General features: G+C 50.7%; 1 protein-coding gene and 1 pseudogene across 1 annotated transcript in view; both read right to left on the reverse strand.

The window, feature by feature from the left end:
• Positions 1–2839: 2839 nt before the first annotated feature.
• On the reverse strand, positions 2840–19530 carry LOC129694352 (solute carrier family 22 member 6-A-like; annotated as a pseudogene).
• Positions 19531–20585: 1055 nt separating this feature from the next.
• The window catches only part of LOC129694351 (solute carrier family 22 member 6-B-like), a 4394-nt gene continuing 58 nt past the window's right edge, over positions 20586–24921 (reverse strand). The window contains exon 1 of the mRNA XM_055631055.1: positions 20586–24921. This exon is cut by the window's right edge and continues 58 nt beyond it. Within this exon, the coding sequence (XP_055487030.1) occupies positions 21007–21426 (420 nt within the window). The 5' untranslated portion in view covers positions 21427–24921 and the 3' untranslated portion in view covers positions 20586–21006.

Below are 24921 nucleotides of genomic sequence, written 5' to 3' on the forward strand. Positions count from 1 at the left end.
GGCCAACTGCAAATGGTGGAAGGAGCTCAGGTAGGTAACTTGGACAGTAGAGTTGGTCTAACGCAGGGGGTGGGGAACCTGCGGCCTTAAGGCCATTAAGTGCCGCCTTTTGAATGAATCCAAATTTTGTAGAACAAATCCTTTTATTTTTATTAATATGTTTTTAGAAACATAGAAAATAGGTGCAGCCTATTCGAGCCTGCACCGCCATTCAATATGACCATGGCTGATCATCCAACTCAGTATCCCGTACCTGCCTTCTCTCCATACCCCCTGATCCCTTTAGCCACAAGGGCCACATCTAACTCCCTCTTAAATATAGCCAATGAACTGTGGCCTCAACTACCTTCTGTGGCAGAGAATTCACAGGTTCACCACTCTCTGTGTAAAAAAATGATTTTCTCATCTCGGTCCTAAACGATTTCCCCCTTATCCTTAAACTGTGACCCCTTGTTCTGGACTTCCCCAACACCGGGAATAATCTTCCTGCATCTAGCCTGTCCAACCCCTTAAGAATTTTGTAAGTTTCTATAAGATCCCCCCCTCAATCTTCTAAATTCTAGCGAGTACAAGCCGAGTCTATCCAGTCTTTCTTCATATGAAAGTCCTGCAATCCCATGAATCAGTCTGGTGAACCGTCTCTGTACTCCCTCTATGGAAAGAATGTCTTTCCTCAGATATGGAGACCAAAACTGTACGCAATACTCCAGGTGTGGTCTCACCAAGACCCTGTACAACTGCAGTAGAACCTCCCTGCTCCTATACTCAAATCCCTTTGCTATGAATGCTAACATACCATTCGCTTTCTTCACTGCCTGCTGCACCTGCATGCCTACTTTCAATGACTGGTGTACCATGACACCCAGGTCTCGCTGCATTTCCCCTTTTCCTAATCGGCCACCATTTAGATAATAGTCTACTTTCCTGTTTTTGCCACCAAAGTGGATAACCTCACATTTATCCACATTATACTGCATCTGCCATGCACTTGCCCACTCACCCAGCCTATCCAAGTCACCTTGCAGCCTCCTAGCATCCTCCTCACAGCTAAACTGCCCCCCAGCTTAGTGTCATCCGCAAACTTGGAGATATTGCATTCAATTCCCTCATCTTTGTTCATCTTTTATGATTATTTTATTATTTTTATTTTTATTTAAAAATGAACGTTATCTTTAAAATACCAACGAGTAACAGACGATTCAACAAAATAATCCACCCAGACTGACGGCCACATTTAAAACATTAGTAAGTCATGAGGGCTATTTTAACACTGCTCATGATTTAGTTCTAATGCGACTCGAGAATGTACATTAACTTTGACAATGCTTTCTTGCTTTTCAACCACTTATTGCTGCGAATCTACATTCTCCTACCTAACCCAAATCAAGACGCCCATAAGATCCCAAATGACGGATACCCATCTAGAAGATCAGCTGAAACTGTGTACCTCCATGTTGCAACCAAATATTCAAATGCTTTCCCACAAAAATGCTTTCCCACAATAAAGTCATTAAAAAGTTAGTTAACATTAGAATTTTTGAAGTACATAGCTGTTAGATGTTTACAAAATAATGTCCATTTTGCAGTATATCTAGGGTTACACAAAAAAGCTGGAGAAACTCAGCGGGTGCAGCAGCATCTATGGAGCGAAGGAAATAGGCAACGTTTCGGGCCAAAACCCTTCTTCAGACTGATCGGGGGCGGGGGTGGGCGGGGACAAGAAAGGGAAAAGGAGGAGGAGCCCGAAGGCTGGGGGATGGGAGGAGACAGCAGGGGGGTTGAGGAAGGGGAGGAGACAGCAAGGACTAACAAAATTGGGAGAATTCGATGTTCATGCCCCCGGGATGCAGACTCCCCAGGCGGAATATGAGGTGCTGTTCCTCCAATTTCCGGTGCTGCTCGCTGTGGCCATGGAGGAGACCCAGGACAGAGAGGTCGGAGACGGAGTGGGAGGGGGAGTTGAAGTGCTGAGCCACCGGGAGGTCAGCTTGGTTATTGCGGACCGAGCGGAGGTGTTCGGCGAAACGATCGCCCAACCTCCGCTTGGTCTCACCGATATAGATCTGCTGACATCTAGAGCAGCGGACGCAATAGATGAGGTTGGAAGAGATGCAGGTAAACCTCTGTCGCACCTGGAACGATTGCTTGGGTCCTTGAACGGAGTCGAGGGGGGAGGTAAAGGGACAAGTGTTGCATCTCTTGCGGCCGCAAGGGAAAGTGCCCGGGGAGGGGGTGGTAGGAGAGGGAAGGGAAGAATTCAATCTAATTGAGGTTTCTTGGATGCGGTTTTATTAGATTACAGCTAACTTAATGCGGCATTCCAACATGAAAAGGTTCCCCAACCCTGGTTTAAAGTAAAGGCTAAAGAGGCAGAGAGAGCGTGTTCAGGATGACTGTGTTATTTTGATGGGTCAGTGATCGGTGACACTCAATGCTATGGTTGAGAAAGGCCGGGTCAGGCACGGCCAATGACTAATCCGCCAACTCCCTGAATCACCGGACAACTTATTCCAGGAAGGGAGAGGTCAACTCCTAGTTTTGTGCAGGAAGGAACTGCAGATGCTGGTTTAAATCAAAGATAACCACAAACTGCTGGAGTAACTCAGCGGGACTGGAGAGAAGGAATGAGTGATGTTTCGGTTCCAGACACTATTATCTAAATGGTGGCCGATTGGGAAAAGGGGAGATGCAGCGAGACCTGGGTGTCATGGTACACCTGTCATTGAAGGTAGGCATGCAGGTGCAGCAGGCAGTAAAGAAAGCAAATGGTATGTTAGCTTTCATTGCAAAAGGATTTGAGTATAGGAGCAGGGAGGTTCTACTGAAGTTGTACAGGGTCTTGGTGAGACCACACGTGGAGTATTGTGTGCAGTTTTGGTCTCCAAATCTGAGGAAGGACATTATTGCCATAGAGGGAGTGCAGAGAAGGTTCACCAGACTGATTCCTGGGATGTCAGGACTGTCTTATGAAGAAAGACTGGATAGACTTGGTTTATACTCTCTAGAATTTAGAAGATTGAGAGGGGATCTTATAGAAACTTACAAAATTCTTAAGGGGTTGGACAGGCTAGATGCAGGAAGATTGTTCCCGATGTTAGGGAAGTCCAGGACAAGGGGTCACAGCTTAAGGATAAGGGGGAAATCCTTTAAAACCGATATGAGAAGAACTTTTTTCACACAGAGAGTGGTGAATCTCTGGAACTCTCTGCCACAGAGGGTAGTTGAGGCCAGTGCATTGGCTATATTTAAGAGGGAGTTAGATGTGGCCCTTGTGGCTAAAGGGATCAGGGGGTATGGAGAGAAGGCAGGTACGGGATACTGAGTTGGATGATCAGCCATGATCATATTGAATGGCGAATAGTGCAGGCTCGAAGGGCCTAATGGCCTCTACTCCTGCACCTATTGTCTATGTTTCTATGTTTCAAACTGACTTTTAGCTCTTAGTTTAGTTTGGAGATACACAGCACAGAAACAGGCCCTTCGGACCACAGAGTCCGTGCCGACCAGCGACCCCCGCACACTAACACTATCCTACACACACTGGGGACAATTTACATTTACGCCAAGCCAATTAACCTACAAACCCGCACGTCTTTGGAGTGTGGGAGGAAACCAGAGCACCCGGGGAAAACCCACGCAGGTCACGGGGAGAACGTACAGACAGCACCCATAGTCGGGATGGAACCCGGGTCTCTGGCGCTGTGAGGCAGCAGCTCTACCCGCTGCGACACCGTGACGCATGTTAAAATTCATAAAGACATTTGAAAAAGTACATCAGAATGAGGCATTTCTTTCAATTTGTACTTCCGACATCGCCTCGGTAATCTCATGTTCAACAGCACTTTGGGAAGTTTCCACTCATGTTTTAATCATCGGGTTACAGAAATGTTGGTGTACATCGTAGGGAAGTGAGAGGAGACACAGACGTGTGAACAATGACAATGTTTAGATTCAGATTCAGATTCAGATTCAATTTTAATTGTCATTGTCAGTGTACAGTACAGAGACAACGAAATGCAAGTGTGTTTACAATACACACTGACTGATATACAGTCAACCCTCATTATTATAGACTGACTAACACATTTCAGACATAACCCACTGTCTATTTAAGAGGACAGACACAAAAAGCTGGAGTAACTCAGCTGGACAGGCAGCATCTCCGGAGAGAAGGAATGGGCGACGTTTCAGGTCGAGACTGTCTGAAGAAGAGTCAAGGCCCATTCCTTCTCTCCACAGATGCTGCCCGTCCCGCTGAGTTACTCCAGCATTTTGTGTCCATCTTCGGTTTAAACCAGCATCTGCAGTTACTGCATACATATGTCTATTTAACAACAAAGGCTGCCAGTTACAATACAGACACCATTGACATTGGCAAGGCATTGAATCTGGCAAATTGTTGAGATTGTTCTAACTGTTAAAAAATAGCTTTGCATAGGGAGGAACTGCAGATGCTGGTTTAAAGTGAAAATAGACACAAAAAGCTGGAGTAATCCAGCGGGGAAGTGTTTGTGTTTCAGGGAGTGACCACCACGTTTACAGATACAGCGCGGAAACAGGCCCTTCGGCCCACCTAGTCCGTGCTGACCAGCGATCCCCGCACACTAACACTATCCTGCACACACTGGGGACAATTTACGCTTATTCCAGGTGTATAAACCCAAGCCAATGAACCTACAAACCTGCACGTCTTTGGAGTGTGGGAGGAAACCGGAGAAAACCCACGCAGGTCACGGGGAGAACGTGCAAACTCCGTACAGGCAGCACCTGTAGTCGGGATTGAACCCGGGTCTCTGGCGCTGTGAGGCAGCAGCTTTACCTGCTTTGGTGTTTGGAGCGAACCTCTTGCTTGGTTATAGCAGGCAGTCGGCAATAACATACACCATTTGATTAGTGTGGGTGTCAGGGGTTATGGGGAGCAGGTATGAGGGGTTAGGAGGGGAGAGATAGATCAGCCACGATTGAATGGGAGAGTAGACTCGATGGGCCGAATGGCCTAATTCTACTCCTATCACTTATGACCATTCCCTCTCCCTCCAGTCTGTTATAACGAGGGTTTACTGTATGAACAGGTAGAGGAGTAGAGGCAGGCCATTCGGCCCTTCAGCTCGTTCTGTCATTGGATAAGATTTGTCGCGGAGACTGGGCGGTGAGCAATGAGCAGTCAGACGGTCTGTTTCATTAGAGATTCGCGGGTTTCCTGCAGTGGAACTTCCTCCTTCTCAGCCTCCGTCCCTTTTGTCCTTTTCTTCCCCCTGCATGGAATAAATCCACAAAATAAGCAGCGGTTAGAAGCTGTTCCAAGTCTATCGCAGACCTCAGTTCCGTTTAGTTTAATCACTTCAACTCTCCCTCTCCCATTCCCCACACTGACCGTTCTGTCCTGGGCCTCCTCCATTGTCAGGCTGAGGACCAATGTAACTTGGAGGAACAGCACCTCATATTTCTCTAGGGCAGCTTACACCCCAGCGGTATGAGCATTGACTTCTCCAACTTCAAATAACCCTGGCATTCCCTCTCTCTCCGCCCCGTCCCTCCCCCCACTCAAGTTGTTGTACTAATGTCATCCTGGTGAGTTTCATTGTCGTTTTCAGAAAACCGTCTGGGCTGTGTCCACAATTCCCTGAAATTTATTGCGCTATTGGACGGAGCTTAGGGTTAGGGTTAGGGTTAGGGTTAGGGTTAGGGTTAGGAACATGGACATATACAGGAAGAGATGTATCAGCAGAGCCATCTCCATCATCAAAGACCCCCTACCACCCATCGCATCACATATTCTCCATCCTGCCGTCTGGGAAGAGCTACAGGAGTGCAGGGACCAGCAGGATGCTCCTCAGCTTCTTCCCGCAGGCTATAAGACTGATAAACGGACTTAGCCCCCCTGCACCAACCACCAACCTGGACACACTGCAGCAACTGTCGATCGGAACGCCTGTTGATGTTTAGTAGAGAGTAGAGTGTTTAATTTAATTTGTTCATGATATATGTATTTTTATTTCTATTTACTTGTTGTTATTTGTAATGCACACTGAATGGACACTGGTTGAGCAACGTTTTTTTGTTTCCTCTGGGTATGCGAGTACTCAGGAAAATGACAATAAAGATATACTGATACTGAGCTGTTCCCAACCCGTGCTGTGATGCATCGCGATAGAATGCTCTATGGAGCATCTGTAGAATTTGGTGAGACGTTTCACAGAGTGTTGGAGTAACTCAGCGGGTCAGGCAGCATCTGTGGAGAACACGGATAGGTGACGTTTCACAGAGTGCTGGAGTAACTCAGCGGGTCAGGCAGCATCTGTGGAGAACATGGATAGGTGACGTTTCACAGAGTGCTGGAGTAACTCAGCGGGTCAGGCAGCATCTGTGGAGAACATGGATAGGTGACGTTTCACAGAGTGCTGGAGTAACTCAGCGGGTCAGGCAGCATCTGTGGAGAACATGGATAGGTGACGTTTCACAGAGTGCTGGAGTAACTCAGTGGGTCAGGCAGCATCTGTGGGAGAACATGGGACAGGTGACGTTTCACAGAGTGCTGGAGTAACTCAAGGGCCTGTTCCACTTGGTGATTTTACTCGGCGACTGCCATACGTGAATGACGCCGGCTGTCGTCAAATAAATGGCCAGGTGGGACAGGCCATTTAGCGTCTACAGTTGGGGGAATTGTCGGGGGTATCCTGATCAACATGTTTTCTCTGGTGCATCTGTGGAAGTTGGTGAGAGTGATAGTTTAGTTTAGTTTAGAGATACAGCGTGGAAACAGGCCCTTCGGCCCACCTAGTCCGTGCCGACCAGCGATCCCCGCACACTAACACTATCCTGCACACACTGGGGACAATTTACACTTATACCAGGTGTACAAACCCAAGCCAATGAACCTACAAACCTGCACGTCTTTGGAGTGTGGGAGGAAACCGGACAAAACCCACGCAGGTCACGGGGAGAACGTGCAAACTCCACACAGACAGCACCCGTGGTCGGGTTGGAACCCGGGTCCCCGGCGCTGCATTCGCTGTAAGGCAACAACTCTACCCCACAGAGCCACCCTGACCGCCCGTCACTGCTGAGGTCGGGGAGAGAGATCGTGGGAATGTTTCTCCGATACAGACCTTTTCTCCACATCCTCGATGGTCTCGGGGAGGGCGACATTCCGAGTTTCCAGGAGGAAGGCGGCTGTGATCCCGGCGGCCATGGCCATCCCTCCGTAGATGGTGTGTGGCAGAATGGACACATAGTCACCGCTCATCCTGATGATGGGCGCCATCATTGACCCGAAGCGAGCCATAGTGCTCACAAGCCCCATGCCCGTCTGCCTGTGGTTGGGCCCAGAGAGAGAAAGACCATTTAACTCAGTGTGGGCACAAACTGCAGACAGACACAGAGTGTTGGAGTAACTCAGTGGGTCAGGCAGCATCTGTGGAGAACATGGATAGGTCACGTTTCACAGAGTGCTGGAGTAACTCAGCGGGTCAGGCAGCATCTGTGGAGAACATGGATAGGTGACGTTTCACAGAGTGCTGGAGTAACTCAGCGGGTCAGGCAGCATCTGTGGAGAACATGGAGAGGTGACGTTTCACAGAGTGCTGGAGTAACTCAGCGGGTCAGGCAGCATCTGTGGAGAACATGGATAGGTGACGTTTCACAGAGTGCTGGAGTAACTCAGTGGGTCAGGCAGCATCTGTGGAGAACATGGATAGGTGACGTTTCACAGAGTGCTGGAGTAACTCAGCGGGTCAGGCAGCATATGTGGATTTCTTACACTAAACTATGCTCTTCTTAATTGAACCATATATGACCGGGCTGGGAGTCTGGAGCGCAGAAGGATGAGGAGTGGTCTTTTTGAGGTGTGTAAAATCATGAGAGGAATAGATCGGGTAGATGCACAGAGTCTCTTGCCCAGACGACACAGGTTTAAGGTGACGGGGTAAAGATTTAATAAGAACTTGAAGGGTAACATTTTCACACAATGTTAAACTTGCGTGCAGTTTTGGTCTCCAAATCTGAGGAAGGACATTATTGCCATAGAGGGAGTACAGAGAAGGTTCACCAGACTGATTCCTGGGATGTCAGGACTGTCTTATGAAGAAAGACTGGATAGACTTGGTTTATACACTCTAGAATTTAGGAGATTGAGAGGGGATCTTATAGAAACTTACAAAATTCTTAAGGGGTTGGACAGGCTAGATGCAGGAAGATTGTTCCCGATGTTGGGGAAGTCCAGGACAAGGGGTCACAGCTTAAGGATAAGGGGGAAATCCTTTAAAACCGAGATGAGGAGAACTTTTTTCACACAGAGAGTGGTGAATCTCTGGAACTCTCTGCCACAGACGGTAGTTGAGGCACAGTTCATTGGCTATATTTAAGAGGGAGTTAGATGTGGCCCTTGTGGCTAAGGGGATCAGGGGGTATGGAGAGAAGGCAGGTACGGGATACTGAGTTGGATGATCAGCCATGATCATATTGAATGGCGGTGCTGGCTCGAAGGGCCGAATGGCCTCTACTCCTGCATCTATTGTCTATGTTTCTATGTTAATGTGTGGGAATCGCTGGTCGGCATGGACTCGGTGGGCTGAAGGGCCTGTTTCCGTGCTGTATCTCTAAACTAAACCAAATTAAAATAAGAGCTAAGAGCGGTTGTTGGGGGTGGGGAGACACTCACCGTACCACAGTGGGGTACAGTTCACCTGCGTGCAGATAGCAACAGCTGAAGGCCGCCGAGAGGAATGCTTTTCCGAAGGCAGCGAACGCCGTCCGTACTGCTTGCATCTCTGCGGAGAAACAGGAGACGGCAAATGTTACCGGGAGACATCACCGAGCGGTAGTCATAAAGGGCCGCCCCACTCGCCGAGTTTTTCGGCGACTGCCGGTGTCATTATCAGGGTCGCCAAAAGATTTGAACAATTCAAAATCCAGCTGCGACAAGAAAAATGTTGCGACACTTGAAACACCGCACGTCAATGCCCCAACACTGCCACGTATTTTTCGGTGACCTGATACACCAGTCAATGATGCCTGCAGTCGCCAAGTGGGACAGCCCCTTAAGGTCATAAGTGATAGGAGCAGAATTAGGCCATTCGGCCCATCAAGTCTGCTCCACCATTCAATCACGGCTGATCTATCTGAAATGCATTTCGTTGTCTCTGTACTGTACACTGACAATGACAATTAAAATTGAATCTGAATCTGAATCTGAATCTATCTCTCCCTCCCAACCCCATTCTCCTGCCTTCTCCCCATAACCCCTGACACCCGCGCTAATCAAGAATCTATCTATCTCTGCCTTGAAATTATCCACTGTGACTTGTGGCCTCCACCGCCGTCTGTGGCAAAGAATCCCACAGATTCACCACCCTCTGGCTAAAGCAACTCCCCCTCATCTCCTTCCTAAAGGAACGTCCTTTAATTCTGAGGCTGTGCCCTCTAGTCCTAGACTCTCCCACTAGTGGAACCATCCTCTCCACATCCACTCTACCCAGGCCTTCACTATTCCTGTTGTGATCCTGTGTTGGGTCATTGGCTCAGTAATGCAGCCATAAGACTCAGTGTGAGGCGGGTGTCACGGGTTATGGGGAGAATGGGGATAGGAGGGAGAGATAGATCAGCCACAGTTGAATGGGCCGAATGGTCTAATTTTGTTCCTATCACTAATCAACATGAATAAAACAGCAGTCTAGTTTATTGTCCCGTGTACCGAGGTACAGTGAAAAGCTTCTGGTGCGTGCTAACCAGTCAGCGGAAAGACAACACATGATTACAATCGAGCCGTCCACAGTGTACAGATACATGATAAAGGAATTAATGTTTAGTGCAAGGTAAAGCCAGCAAAGTCTGATCACCAATGAGGTGGATAGTAGCTCTCTGGTTGTGGTAGAATGGTTCAGTTGCCTGATAACAGCCGGGAAGAAACTGTCCCTGAATCTGGAGGTGTGTGTGTGTGTGTGTGCGTTGGTTTTCACACTTCTGTACCTCTTGCCCGATGGGAGAGGGGAGAAGAGGGAGTGACCGGGGGTGAGACTGGTCCGTGATGATGCTGCTGGCCTTGCCCTTCCTTGACCCTTGCCCTTCCTTGACCCTTGCCCTTCCTTGACATAGAAACATAGAACATAGAAATTAGGTGCAGGAGTAGAGGCCATTCGGCCCTTCGAGCCTGCACCGCCATTCAATATGATCATGGCTGATCATCCAACTCAGTATCCCGTACCTGCCTTCTCTCCATACCCTCTGATCCCCATAGCCACAAGGGCCACATCTAACTCCCTCTTAAATATAGCCAATGAACTGTGGCCTCAACTACCCTCTGTGGCAGAGAATTCCACAGATTCACCACTCTCTGTGTGAAAAAATGTTTTCCTCATCTCGGTTTTAAAGGATTTCCCCCTTATCCTTAAGCTGTGACCCCTTGTCCTGGACTTCCCAAACATCGGGAACAATCTTCCTGCATCTAGCCTGTCCAACCCCTTAAGAATTTTGTAAGTTTCTATAAGATCCCCTCTCAATCTCCTAAATTCTAGAGAGTATAAACCAAGTCTATCCTTGACCCTTGCCCTTCCTTGATCCTTGCCCTTCCTTGACCCTTGCCCTTCCTTGACCCTTGCCCTTCCTTGACCCTTGCCCTTCCTTGACCCTTGCCCTCCTTGACCCTTGCCCTTCCTTGACCCTTGCCCTTCCTTGACCCTTGCCCTTTGCCCACCGACACATGGCCTACCTTTTGGGATGAAGGCGTTGACCAGAAGCGTGCTGCCGGCCAGGATGAGTGAGGAACTCTGAGTGAACCTTCTCCCGATCAGGCTCAGAGTCAAGAAGGCTACGATCTTTGCCGGGATGTCCACCGCTCCAAAGATGAGTTGAATAAGGTAGATATTCACTCCGAACCCTTGCAGGTCAATGGCCAGCCCATAATACGCAAAGCTCGTGGAAAACCTACCAAGGCAAGGTTAAAATTCACTGCGAAGGAACTGCAGATGCTGGTTTACACAGAAGATAGACACAACAATGCTGGACAGGACAGGACAGGACAGGACAGGACAGGCAGCATCACTGGAACGAAGGAATTGGTGGTGTTTCGGGTCGAGACCCTTCTTAGAAACATAGAAACATAGAAATTAGGTGCAGGAGTAGGCCATTCGGCCCTTCGAGCCTGCACCGCCATTCAATATGATCATGGCTGATCATCCAACTCAGTATCCCGTACCTGCCTTCTCTCCATACCCCCTGATCCCCTTAGCCACAAGGGCCACATCTAACTCCCTCTTAAATATAGCCAATGAACTGTGGCCTCAACTACCCTCTGTGGCAGAGAGTTCCAGAGATTCACCACTCTCTGTGTGAAAAAAGTTCTTCTCATCTCGGTTTTAAAGGATTTCCCCCTTATCCTTAAGCTGTGACCCCTTGTCCTGTAGATTTATCCTTAAGCTGTGACCCCTTCTTCAGATTTATCTATTGATTTCCCTAACTCCCCCCCCACTCCATCTCACCCAAGTTGTACTAGCTTCATAGTCAGACATAGAAATGTCGGAGGAACTCAGCAATTTGCGTCCATCTTCGTTTTAAACCAGCATCTGTAGTTCCTTTCCCCACTCGGGCAGCACGGTGGTGCAGCGGGTAGAGCTGCTGCCTCACAGCGCCAGAGACCCGGGTTCCGTCCCGACTTCCGGTGCTGTCTGTACGGAGTTTGCACGTTCTCCCCGTGGGTTTTCTCCGTGTGTGTGTGTGTGTGTGTGTGCGTGTGTGTATGTGTGTGTGTGTATGTGTGTGTGTGTGTGTGTGTGTGTGTGTGTGTGTGTGTGTGTGTGTGTGTGTGTGTGTGTGTGTGTGTGTGTGTGTGTGTGTGTGTGTGTGTGTGTGTGTGTGTGTGTGTGTGTGTGTGTGTGTGTGTGTGTGTGTGTGTGTGTGTGTGGTGTGTGTGTGTGTGTGTGTGTGTGTGTGTGGATGTGTGTGTGTGTGTGTGTGTGTGGATGTGTGTGTGTGTGTGTGTGTGTGTGTGTGGGGGGGTGTTTGTGTACGTGTGTGTGTGTGTGTGTGTGTGTATGTGTGTGTGTGTGTGTGTGTATGTGTGTGTGTGTGTGTGTGTGTGTGTGTGTGTGTGTGTGTGTGTGTGTATGGATGTGTGTGTGTGTGTGTGTGTGTGTGTGTGTGTGTGTGTGTGTGTGTGTGTGTGTGTGTGTGTGTGTGGGGTCGTTTATGTGTGTGGACTGGGCCGGCTGCCTGGCCTGTTTGTTTCCGCGCTGTGTCTCTTACCAGACGAACATGGTGCAGCAGGCAATCTTACGCATGACTGGCGTACGAAACAGATCGAGAACTCTCTGGTTCTGGGCGACAGCCTCGTCGTTTTCCATGTACGCGTTAAGCATCTGTGGAGTACACGCAGTGCACATGCCATCGTCACGAGTAACACGCTAACTGGGGACATCGGCATCAATGCCAGCAGTGTCCGCCCATCCTTCAGCCCCCGCCGACCCAAGCAACAAGTGTGATCTCCCACCCCCACACCGAACAACCCATCACTTATTGTGCAGGAAACATAGAAACATAGACAATAGGTGCAGGAGTAGAGGCCATTCGGCCCTTCGAGCCTGCACCATTCGCCATTCAATATGATCATGGCTGATCATCCAACTCAGTATCCCGTACCTGCCTTCTCTCCACACCCCCTGATCCCCTTAGCCACAAGGGCCACATCTAACTCCCTCTTAAATATAGCCAATGAACTGTGTGGCCTCGACTACCCTCTGTGGCAGAGAGTTCCAGAGATTCACCGCTCTCTGTGTGAAAAAAGTTCTCCTCATCTCGGTTTTAAAGGATTTCCCCCTTATCCTTAAGCTGTGACCCCTTGTCCTGGACTTCCCCAACATCGGGAACAATCTTCCTGCATCTAGCCTGTCCAACCCCTTAAGGATTTTGTAAGTTTCTATAAGATCCCCTCTCAATCTCCTAAATTCTAGAGAGTATAAACCAAGTCTATCCAGTCTTTCTTCATAAGACAGAACTGCAGATGCTGGTTTAAACCGAAGATAGACACAAAGTGCTTGAGTAACTCAGCGGGACAGGCAGCATCTCTGGAGAACTGACATATTTAGAGTTTTATACGGATGAGAGGGGATCTTATAGAAACATATAACATTCTTAAGGGATTGGACAGGCTAGATGCAGGAAAAATGTTCCCCATGTTGGGGGAGTCCAGAACCAGGGGCCACACACACAGTTTAAGAATAAGGGGCCGGCCATTTAGGACTGAGATGAAGAGACACTTTTTCACCCAGAGAGTTGTGAATCTGTGGGATTCTCTGCCACAGAAGGCAGTGGAGGCCGATTCACAGGATGTTTTCAAGAAAGAGTTAGATTTCGCCCTTAGGGCTAACGGAATCAAGGGATATGGGGAGAAGGCAGGAACGGGGTACTGAGTTGGGGATGATCAGCCATGATCATATTGAATGGCGGTGCTGGCTGGAAGGGCCGAATGGCCTCTACTCCTGCACCTATTTTCTATATGTCTGTGTTTCTATGACTCTGTCCTACTCTAAGAGGTTTCAATGAGGCCCCCGTCATCCTTCTAAACTCCATGCTCGAATCCCGGAGCAGACTCGATGGGCCGAATGGCCTAATTCTGCTCCCATGTCTTATGGAATATTGAAAGGGACTAGCCCAGAATGCCAACTCGGTCGGCATGGATTAGATGGGCCGAAAGGTCTGTCTCCGTGCTGTGACTTGGTGACTCCACCTGCCAGTCTCCAGCTTGGGGGCGAGTGACGCGGAGAGTTTGTTGGACGATCGCTTACTTCGACGGTCAGTTTGTCGGCTTCTGCTGCCCTGCCGTTCATTCTGGCCACCCTCTTCAGCTGCTTGAGAGCGACGTCAGCCTTACCGTTCACGATGAGCCAGCGAGCAGACTCAGCGAACCACCTGCAGGGCCCAAAGGTGTAAGCAAGAGATTATCTCCGCACCCACAAGGAACTGCAGCGAGACCCAGAGTGTTGGCGTAACTCAGCGGGTCAGGCAGCATCTGTGGAGAACATGGATAGGTGACGTTTCACAGAGTGCTGGAGTAACTCAGCGGGTCAGGCAGCATCTGTGGAGAACATGGATAGGTGACGTTTCACAGAGTGCTGGAGTAACTCAGTGGGTCAGGCAGCATCTGTGGGGAACATGGATAGGTGACGTTTCACAGAGTGCTGGAGTAACTCAGAGGGTCATGCAGCATCGGAAGAGAACATGGATAGGTGACGTTTCACAGATTGCTGGAGTAACTCAGCGGATTGTGAATCTGTGGGATTCTCTGCCTCAGAGGGCGGTGGAGGCCAATTCTCTGGATGCTTTCAAGAGATAGCTAGATAGGGCTCTTAAAGATAGCGGAGTCAGGGGATATGGGGAGAAGGCAGGAACGGGTTACTGACTGGGGATGATCATCCGTGATCACAGTGAATGGCGGTGGTGGCTCGAAGGGCCGAATGGCCTCCTCCTGCACCTATTGTCAATTGTCAGGCATCATCTCTGAAGATCATGGATAGGTGATGTTCCATAGAGTGCAGGGGAGGGGAGGGGAGAGGAGGGGAGGAGATGAAGAGATGGAGAGATGGAGGAGAGGAGAGGAGAGGAGGGGGAGGGGAGGGGAGAATGGAGGGGTGAGGAAGGAGAGGGAGAGGGAGAGGAGGAGGAGAGGGTGGAGGAGGAGAAGAGAGGGGAGGGGTGAGGAGAGGAGAGGGAGGAGGGGTGAGGAGAGGAGGGGAGAGAAGAGAGGGGAGAGGAGAGGAGGGGAGAGGAGGAGAGAGGAGAGGGAGAGAGGGGAGGGGGAGGGAGGGGAGGGGAGAAAGGGGAGAGGGGAGAGAGGAGGAGGGGGAGGGGAGGGGGGAAGGGGAGGAGGAGGGGAGGGAGGAGGGAGGGGAGGGGGAGGAGAGGAGGGGAGGGAGAGGAGAGGGAGGGGAGGGAGGGGAGAGGAGGAGGGGAGGGGAGGAGGGGAGAGGAGGAGGAGAGGAGGGGAGAGGAGAGGAGAGGGAGGGGAGAGGAGGGGAGGGGAGGGAGGGGAGAGGGGAGGAGGGGAGGGGAGGAGAGGGGAGGAGGGGAGGGGAGGGGAGAGGAGAGGGAGAGAAGAGGCGGGAGGGAGAGGGGGGGAGGGGAGGGGAGGGGTGAGGAGGGAGGGAGGAGAGGTGAGGAGGGAGGGGAGGAGAAAAAGAAAAAGGGGAGGGGAGGAGGGGAGGGGGAGGGAGGAGGGGAGGGGAGGGGGGGGAGAGGAGAGGTGAGGAGGAGGGGGGAGAGGATGGAGGAGGGGAGGGAGGGGAGGGGAGGGGGGAGGAGAGGAGAGTAGAAGGGGAGAGGGGGGTGAGGAGAGGGGAGAGAGGAGGGGAGGAGGGGGAGGAGAGGGAGGGGAGGGGAGTGGAGTGGAGGGGGGAGGGGTGAGGGGGAGGAGAGGAGAGGAGAGGAGAGGAGCGGGGAGGAGGAGAGGAGAGGAGGGGAGGGGAGGGAGGGAGAGGGAGGTGTGACAGCAGGCCCGGGGAGGGGTGAGGAGGGGAGGGGAGGAGCAACAGAGGGAGGGGAGGGGGAGGAGGGCCGAGTCCGGAGGGGAGGAGGGAGGGGAGAGGAGGGGTGGGGACAGGGGGGGGAGGGGAGGGGATTAAGGGAGGAGGGGAGGGATGTGAGGAGGAGAGGGGAGGGGGAGGGGAGAGGAGGGGAGGGGACGTGAAAGAGGAGGGGGAGGGGGAGGGGGGTGAGGAGAGGAGGGGAGGGGAGTGAGGGAGAGGCCACCGAGGGGAGAGGGTGAGGAGGGGGAGGGGAGGGGGAGAGGAGCAGGAGGGGTCGGAGGTGAGGAGGGGAGGGGTGCAATCTGGGGTGAGAGGAGGGGAGAGGGAGAGTGACCCCGGAGGGGAGGGGTGGGAGAGGAGGGGAGGGGACCCCAGTGAGACAAGAGGGGGAGGGGATGTGGAGGGGACCGCCAGTGGAGGTGAGGAGGGGAGGGTTGACTATCGGTACCGATTGGGAAAGGGGGAGATGCAGGCGAACCTGGGAGGATAAAGTCATGAAAGGGGAGGGGAGGGAGGGGAGGGGAGGTAAAACAGAAAGCGAATGGCATGCAGCTTTCACGGCAGTGAGACGGTGAGTTGCAGCCATCGCCAGTCCTGGATGGCGTAGGCGAGGCCAGCGAGGAGCAGCTGCCCGCTGGTGTACAGGAAGTTACTGATCATTGTTATTGGTGTTCGGACCCTGGTCGGAATCCACTCGACCTCTGGGCACGGAAGGAAAAGACAGCAAATTAGTCACGGCAGAGGCCAGCGAGAATTCACACCGCGCGGCACAATGTGGACGGGCAGCGCAGCAAAGATTCTAGATTTAGTTCAGAGATACAGCGCGGAAACAGGCCCTTCGGCCCACCGAGTCCGTGCCGAACACTAACACTATCCTACACACACACAAACACACTGGGGGACAATTTACAATTTTACCGAAGCCAATTAACCTACAAACCCGCACGTCTTTGCAGTGTGGGAGGAAACCGGAGCACCCGGAGAAAACCCGCGCAGGTCACGGGGAGAACGTGCAAACTCCACACAGACAGCACCCGTAGTCGGGATGGAACCCGGGTCTCTGGCGCTGTGAGGCAGCAGCTCTACCCGCTGCACCACCGTGCCACCAGGAGTCACGGGGACATGGTCATAAGGGATAGGAGCAGAATTAGGGCATTCGGCCCATCTAGTCTACCCCGCCATTCAATCATGGCTGATCTATCTCTCCCTCCGAACCCCATTCACCCCGTAACCCCCAACACCTGAGACATAGCTCACCCCAGTGCAACAAGTTAACCCAGCGATGTGTATAAGACCGCATGTGGAGTAATGTGTGGAGGGTTGACTAACCCAGGGGTGGTGAAGATCCCGCGGTCAGGGGAATGGGGTTGAGAGGGAGAGAGAGAGATTGAATGGTGGAGTAGACAGGTGTGGCGTGCACTGGCCGGTATCTCCGCGGCCTTCCTGCTACTCACTGAGAGAGAAGCTGTTGAGGATCACACCGGTGACAGCCACGCCGGACAGGAACCTCCAGAAGCAGAAGAGTGGGAAGGAGGTGGAGAACGCCCCACAGGTCCCCGACGCGGCCAGCTGGAAGTGGGACCAGAGCAGCAAGGTGCGCCGGCCATACCTGGAACACACAGAGACATCACACCTGGCCCAGCATCATGGTTACCATTCTCACCTGTACATGTGTCATTCTCACCTGGTCACATGTAGCATTCTCACCTGGTCACAGGTATTCTCACCTGCACAGGTATTCTCACCTGTACATGTATAATTTGCACCTGTACAGGTATCATTCTCACCTGGTCGCATGTAGCATTCTCACCTGGTCACAGGTAGTCTCACCTGTACAGGTATCATCAGTGGCGGACTGGCCAGGGTGTTAGCTTGCCCGATGGCAAGTGGGCCCCTGTTAAACGATAGCATTGTGGTTGTGGTGGGCCCCCTTTGTCTCCTGGCAACCGATATTTTTAGACCCAATCCGCCACTGGGTACCATTCTCACCTGGTTACAGGTATCATTCTCACCTGCACATGTATTCTCACCTGTACATGTATTCTCACCTGTATTCTCACCTGCACATGTATTCTCACCTGTACACGTATTCTCACCTGCACATGTATTCTCACCTGTACATGTATTCTCACCTGTACATGTATTCTCACCTGTACACATGTATTCTCACCTGTACATGTATTCTCACCTGTACATGTATTCTCACCTGCACATGTATTCTCACCTGCACACCTGCACATGTATTCTCACCTGTACATGTATTCTCACCTGTACGTGTATTCTCATCTGCACATGTATTCTCGACCTGTACAGGTATCATTCTCACCTGGTCACAGGTACAGGCACATGCAACGCTCTGCACAAATTGCAAGCAGATCAGGTAAGGCGGTGCTGGACTTACTTGTCAGAGAGCCTGCCCAGTACGATGGCTCCAATCAGCAGTCCTGCCATGTAGATCGACTGAGCCATCCTCTTCAGAGACTTCTGCTCACACACCAGGTCCCACTGAAACACAAGCACACAAACCACCCCCACACTTCATGTTTGCTACGACTTGTAGATGGTCGGTGTGGGCAGGTTGGGCCGAAGGGCCTGTTTCTACGCTGTATCTCTCTAACACCGTATGATCATGGCTATGTGACTGTGGCTCCATCTCTCTCTACCCCCTCTCTTTCCTCTCTACCCCCTCTCTCTCCCCTCTTTCGTCTCTCTCTCTCTCCCCACCCACTCCCTTGGCTCTGTGGAGAGTTCTATTCCTGGACTTTGCCCGAGAGAGAAGTCCAACGCGGCTCCAACTGAGTCCAACATCAGAGCGGGGTGAAGGTTTCAGGACTCACTGTCAGAGACACAGCGCGGAAACAGTCCCTTCGGCCCACTGAGTCTGTGCCAACCAGCGACCCCCGCACACTAACACTATCCTACACACACACACACACACACTGGGGGACAATTAAATCTTTACACCAAAGCCAATTAACCTACAAACCCGCACGTCTTTGGAGTGTGGGAGGAAACCGAAGATCTTGGAGAAACCCCACACAGGACACGGGGAGAACGTGCAAACTCCGTACAGACAGCACCCGTAGTCGGGATTGAACCCGGGTCTCTGGCACTAACGGTTTGCGGGTCAACAGGCTTCGAAAAATTGTAAATTGTGTGTAGGACGGCGTCTAGACGGATGCGACACAGACGGGGTCTAGACTGACACGACGGGGCATTGACGGTGTCTAGTCGGACACGACGGGGCACAGACGGTGTCTAGACACGGACATGATGGGGCGCAGACGACGTCTAAATGGACACGACAGGGCATTGACGGTGTCTAGACAAGGACTTGAATTGGGCGCAAATGATGTCTAGGTGGACGCGGTGATGGCAGACAGCGTCTAGACAGACGACGGGGCACAGACGGTGTCTAGACACGGACATGATGGGGCGTAGACGACGTCTAAATGGACACGACGGGGCACAGACGGTGTCTAGACGGACACGAGCGTCCCTACCTCGGTGACAATGGTGTTACTGAACTGGGAGCGGTCGTACTCCCACCCATCTGTACACGGCTGTGTCTCCGCCCCGCTCCCGTTACCCCGTGTAACGTTGGACAACAGGAGGTGCCACTGCGGTTCGGTGTAGAGACGGCACTTGTCCGCTCGCCCCTGCTGGTCTACGGGCACAAAGAGCCGCACAAGGTCCTCGACCAGAGGCTCCCATGTCACGTTGAGTTTGTTGCCCAGACCCAGACCCAGACGGCAGCGGTGGTCAGGGACGGCTGCAACAAAGTTCTGCAGCAGGTTGTGGCTGGCTATGAACAGTGCCGGGAAGTCCAGGAGTAAGACGTGGACCACCTGGAACCACCCCAAGCCACCAACTATCTCCAACAAATCTCCAAACGCCATGGTGCAGGCTGGAGCAGCAACGGTCTGGCTCTGCGAGACTCAAACTGGGGGCTACACTATCATGTTGAGTAATGTTTAACATGTCGATAACAGCAGTTACTTAATCATTCTAAAGCGCTAAACAAAGTTTAATGAGTTTGGACAGGAGGATAAATGTCCAACATCAATTAAGTTTGGATCTACAATATGTACACAGTGCCCTCCATAATGCGTGGGACAAAGACCCAGCGTTTATTTATTTGCCTCTGTAATCCACAATTTGAGAATTGTAACAGGAAAAAAAATCACATGTGGTTAAAGTGCTCATTGTCAGATTTTATTAAAGGCCATTTTTATACAATTTGGTTTCACCGTGTAGAAATTACAGCTGTGTTTATACATAGTCCCCCCATTTCAGGGCGCCATAATGTTTGGGACATATGGTGTTTGTAATTGCTCAGGTTTGTTTAATTGCCTCGTTAATGCAGGTACAAGAGAGCTCTCAGCATCTAGTCTTCCCTCCAGTCTTTCCATCGCCTTTGGAAACTTTTATTGCTGTTTATCAACATGAGGACCAAAGTTGTGTCAATGAAAGTCAAAGAAGCCATTATGAGACTGAGAAACAAGAATAAAACTGCTGGGGACATCAGCCAAACCTTAGACTTACCCAAATCAACTGTTTGGAACATTATCAAGAAGAAGGAGAGCACAAGAGAGCTCACTAATCACAAAGGGACTGGCAGGCCAAGGAAGACCTCCACAGCTGATGACAGAAGAATTCTCTCTATAATAAAGCAAAATCCCCAAACACCTGTCCGACAGATCAGAAACACTCTTCAGGAGTCAGGCGTGGATTTGTCAATGACCACTGTCCGCAGAAGACTTCATGAACAGAAATACAGAGGCTACACTGCAAGATGCAAACCACTGGTTAGCCGCAAAAATAGGATGGCCACGTTTCAGTTTGCCAAGAAATACTTAAAAGAGCAACCACAGTTCTGGAAAAAGATCTTGTGGACAGATGAGATGAAGATTAACTTATATCAGAGTGATGGCAAGAGCAAAGTATGGAGGAGAGAAGGAACTGCCCAAGATCCAAAGCATACCACCTCATCTGTGAAACACGTTGGTGGGGATGTTATGGCCTGGGCATGTATGGCTGCTGAAGGTACTGGTTCATTGATGATACAACTGCTGATGGTAGTAGCAGAATGAATTCTGAAGTGTATGGACACTTGTATAGACACAAGTGTATAGACAATGCATTTCGTTGTCTCTGTACTGTACACTGGCAATGACAATTAAAATTGAATCTGAATCGGACATCCTACAGTATCTTATCTCTGTGTAAGATGGTGTTAGTGTGCAGGGATCGCTGGTCGGTGAGGACTCGATAGGCCGAAGGGCTTATTTCCGCGCTGTATCTCTAAACTAAACTAAAGATATAAAGACACAAAATGCCTGAGTAACTCAGTGGGACAGGCAGCATCTCTGGAGAGAAGGAATGGGTGATGTTTCAGGTCGAGACACGTCTTCAGACAAAACTAAGCTAAAACTACACAAGGACGCAATGGGGCACAGACGTCTAGACGGACACGACGGGGCACAGACGGTGTCTAGACGGACACGAGTGTCCCTACCTCGGTCACGATGGTGTTACTGAACTGGGAGCGGTCGTACTCCCACCCATCTGTACACGGCTGTGTCTCCGCCCCGCTCCCGTTACCCCGTGTAACGTTGGACAACAGGAGGTGCCACTGCGGTTCGGTGTAGAGACGGCACTTGTCCGCTCGCCCCTGCTGGTCTACGGGCACAAAGAGCCGCACAAGATCCCCGGCCAGAGGCTCCCATGTCACGTTGAGTTTGTTGCCCAGACCCAGACCCAGACGGCAGCGGTGGTCAGGGACGGCACCAATAAAGTTCTGCAGCACATTGTTGCTGGATATGAAGGTCAGAGGTAAGGACAGGAGCAAGACGTGGATGGCCTGGTACCTCCCCAAGCCACCAACTATCTCCAACAAATCTCCAAACGCCATGGTGCAAGCTGGAGCAGCAACGGTCTGGCTCTGGGAGACTCACACAGGGGGGTACAATCTATCATTGCCCTGTCTTGTGTAATGTTTAACATGCCGATTACACCAGTTACTTAATCATTCTAACGCGCTAAACAAAGTTTAATGCGTTTGGACAGCGGGATAAATGTCCAACATCAATTAAGTTTGGATCCACAAGATGTGGGCGAGGCCAAGCTTGGAGTTACGTACTAATCAAGGATCTAACTATCTTAAAGAGACATCGAAGGAGTCGAAGACAAGGGGTCCAGGACAAGGGGTCACAGCTTAAGGATAAGGGGGAAATCCTTTAAAACCGAGATGAGAAGAACTTTTTTCACGCAGAGAGTGGCGAATCTCTGGAACTCTCTGCCACAGAGGGTAGTTGAGGCCACAGTTCATTGGCTATATTTAAGAGGGAGTTAGATGTGGCCCTTGTGGCTAAGGGGATCAGGGGGTATGGAGAGAAGGCAGGTACGGGATACTGAGTTGGAAGATCAGCCATGATCATATTGAATGGCGGTGCAGGCTCGAAGGGCCGAATGGCCTACTCCTGCACCTAATTTCTATGTTTCTATGTTTTAAGACAAGGGAAATGTACAATAGATTTGAAGAAGGGTTTCGGCCCTAAACGTTGCCTATTTCCTTCGCTCCATAGATGCTGCTGCACCCGCTGAGTTTCTCCAGCTTTTCTGTGTAATCTTAAATACAATAGATCATTGTTAGCTTGATGAAGTTGACAACGAGGTAACATTTTAATCAGGATAACAGTCAGACTGGTGGGAGAAGTGGGAAGGGGGAGGGATGGAGAGAGGGGGAAAGCAAGGGCTATTTGAAGTTGGAGAAGTCAATGTTCATACCGCTAGAGTGTAAGCTACCCAAGGGAAATATGAGGCGCTGTTCTTCCAATTTTTGTTGGGCCTCAATTTGACACTGGAGGAGGGCCAGGACAGAAGGTCCGTGTGGGAACGGGAGGGGGAGTGGAAGGGTTTTGCAATAGTTACAGATACAGGGGTTGGATAGGCTGGGACTTTTTCATTTGGAGCACTCGAGGCAGAGCTCTGGGTGACCTTATTGAGGTGTACAAGATCATGCGGGGCTAGGGGAGGTATGTTTGAGTCTAGGAGCAGGGAGGTTCTACTGCAGTTGTACAGGGTCTTGGTGAGACCACACCTGGAGTATTGCGTACAGTTTTGGTCTCCAAATCTGAGGAAGGACATTATTGCCATAGAGGGAGTGCAGAGACGGTTCACCAGACTGATTCCTGGGATGTCAGGACTGTCTTATGAAGAAAGACTGGATAGACCTGGTTTATACTCTCTAGAATTTAGGAGATTGAGAGGGGATCTTATAGAAACTTACAAAATTCTTAAGGAGTTGGACAGGCTAGATGCAGGAAGATTGTTCCCGATGTTAGGGAAGTCCAGGACAAGGGGTCACAGCTTAAGGATAAGGGGGAAATCCTTTAAAACTGAGATGAGAAGAACTTTTTCACACAGAGAGTGGTGAATCTCTGGAACTCTCTGCCACAGAGGGTAGTTGAGGCCACAGTTCATTGGCTATATTTAAGAGGGAGTTAGATGTGGCCCTTGTGGCTAAGGGGATCAGGGGGTATGGAGAGAAGGCAGGTACGGGATACTGAGTTGGATGATCAGCCATGATCATATTGAATGGCGGTGCAGGCTCGAAGGGCCGAATGGCCTACTCCTGCACCTAATTTCTATGTTTCTATGTTTGTTTCCTCACGTATATGGAATCAAGGGATACGGGGAGAAAGCAGGAACGGCTACTGATTTTAGATAATCAGCCATGATCATATTGAATGTCGGTGCTGGCTCGAAGGGCCGAATGGCCAACTCCTACACCTATTTTCTATGTTTCTAAAAGTTGCGTGCTAACCAGTCAGCAGAAAGTCAATATTTGATTGCAATCGATCCATTTACAGTGTACAGATACATGATAAGGGAATAACGTTTAGTGCAAGGTAAGGCCAGCAAAGTCCGATCAAAGATAGTCCGAGGGTCGCCAAGGTTCATCATATCCCTTCGCCTCTCCCTGCCTGTCCTGCCTAGCTTGGTTGAGTTGGGTTGAGTTCGATTGGGTTGAGTTAGGTTAGGTTGGGTTGAGTTCAGATGGGTTGGATTGAGGTGGGTTGAGTTGGGTTGGGGAGGGTGCAAATGAGGTTCACTAAAATGATGGACACAGCATTTTAGTTCCTAGAGTCTCCCCAGTGGGGCTGAGGTGACCCACAGCGGCCCAGAGGAAGAATGGAGTAACTCAGTGGGTCAGGCAGCATCTGTGGAGAACATGGATAGGTGACGTTTCACAGAGTGCTGGAGTAACTCAGCAGGTCAGGCAGCATCTGTGGAGAACATGGATAGGTGACGTTTCACAGTGCTGGAGTAACTCAGTGGGTCAGGCAGCATCTGTGGAGAACATGGATAGGTGACGTTTCACAGTGCTGGAGTAACTCAGCGGGTCAGGCAGCACCTGTGGAGAACATGGATAGGTGACGTTTCACAGAGTGCTGGAGTAACTCAGCGGGTCAGGCAGCATCTATGGAGAACATGGATAGGTGACGTTTCACAGAGTGCTGGAGTAACTCAGCGGGTCAGGCAGCATCTGTGGAGAACATGGATAGGTGATGTTTCACAGAGTGCTGGAGTAACTCAGCGGGTCAGGCAGCATCTGTGGAGAACATGGATAGGTGACGTTTCACAGAGTGCTGGAGTAACTCAGTGGGTCAGGCAGCATCTGTGGAGAACATGGATAGGTGACGTTTCACAGAGTGCTGTAGTAACTCAGTGGGTCAGGCAGCATCTATGGAGAACATGGATAGGTGATGTTTCACAGAGTGCTGGAGTAACTCAGCGGGTCAGGCAGCATCTGTGGAGAACACGGATAGGTGACGTTTCACACAGTGCTGGAGTAACTCAATCAACACCCTCTGGACGGCACGGTGGCAAAGCAGGTAGAGCCACTACCTCACTCCGCCAGAGACCCAGGGCTGACCTCAGGTGCTGTCTGTGCGGAGTTTGTATGTTCTCCCCGTGACAGCGATGTTTTTGGTTTTAATCCCTCAACCCCCAAAGGCGAGCTGCAGTTTCGCTGGTCCATGTAGAATGCCCTTAAGGTGGTGAAATTGAAGGGGGGGTTTAACGTGAGGGTGGGAGAAGGGGAGGGGAATTGGGGCTGGGGTGATTGGACTCTGGGCCGGGGTGGCTAGCATGGACTAAATGGCCACACTTCATGCCGATACAAGATGTCACAACATCAATATTTAGAGAGATATGGACCAAGTACAGGCAGGATTTGAGTATAGGAGCAGAGAGGTTCTACTGCAGTTGTACAGGGTCTTGGTGAGACCACACCTGGAGTATTGCGTACAGTTTTGGTCTCCAAATCTGAGGAAGGACATTATTGCCATAGAGGGAGTGCAGAGACGGTTCACCAGACTGATTCCTGGGATGTCAGGACTGT

The sequence above is a fragment of the Leucoraja erinacea genome, unplaced genomic scaffold (assembly GCF_028641065.1).
Source record: "Leucoraja erinacea ecotype New England unplaced genomic scaffold, Leri_hhj_1 Leri_633S, whole genome shotgun sequence".
In the NCBI taxonomy this organism is placed as follows: Eukaryota; Metazoa; Chordata; class Chondrichthyes; order Rajiformes; family Rajidae; genus Leucoraja; species Leucoraja erinaceus.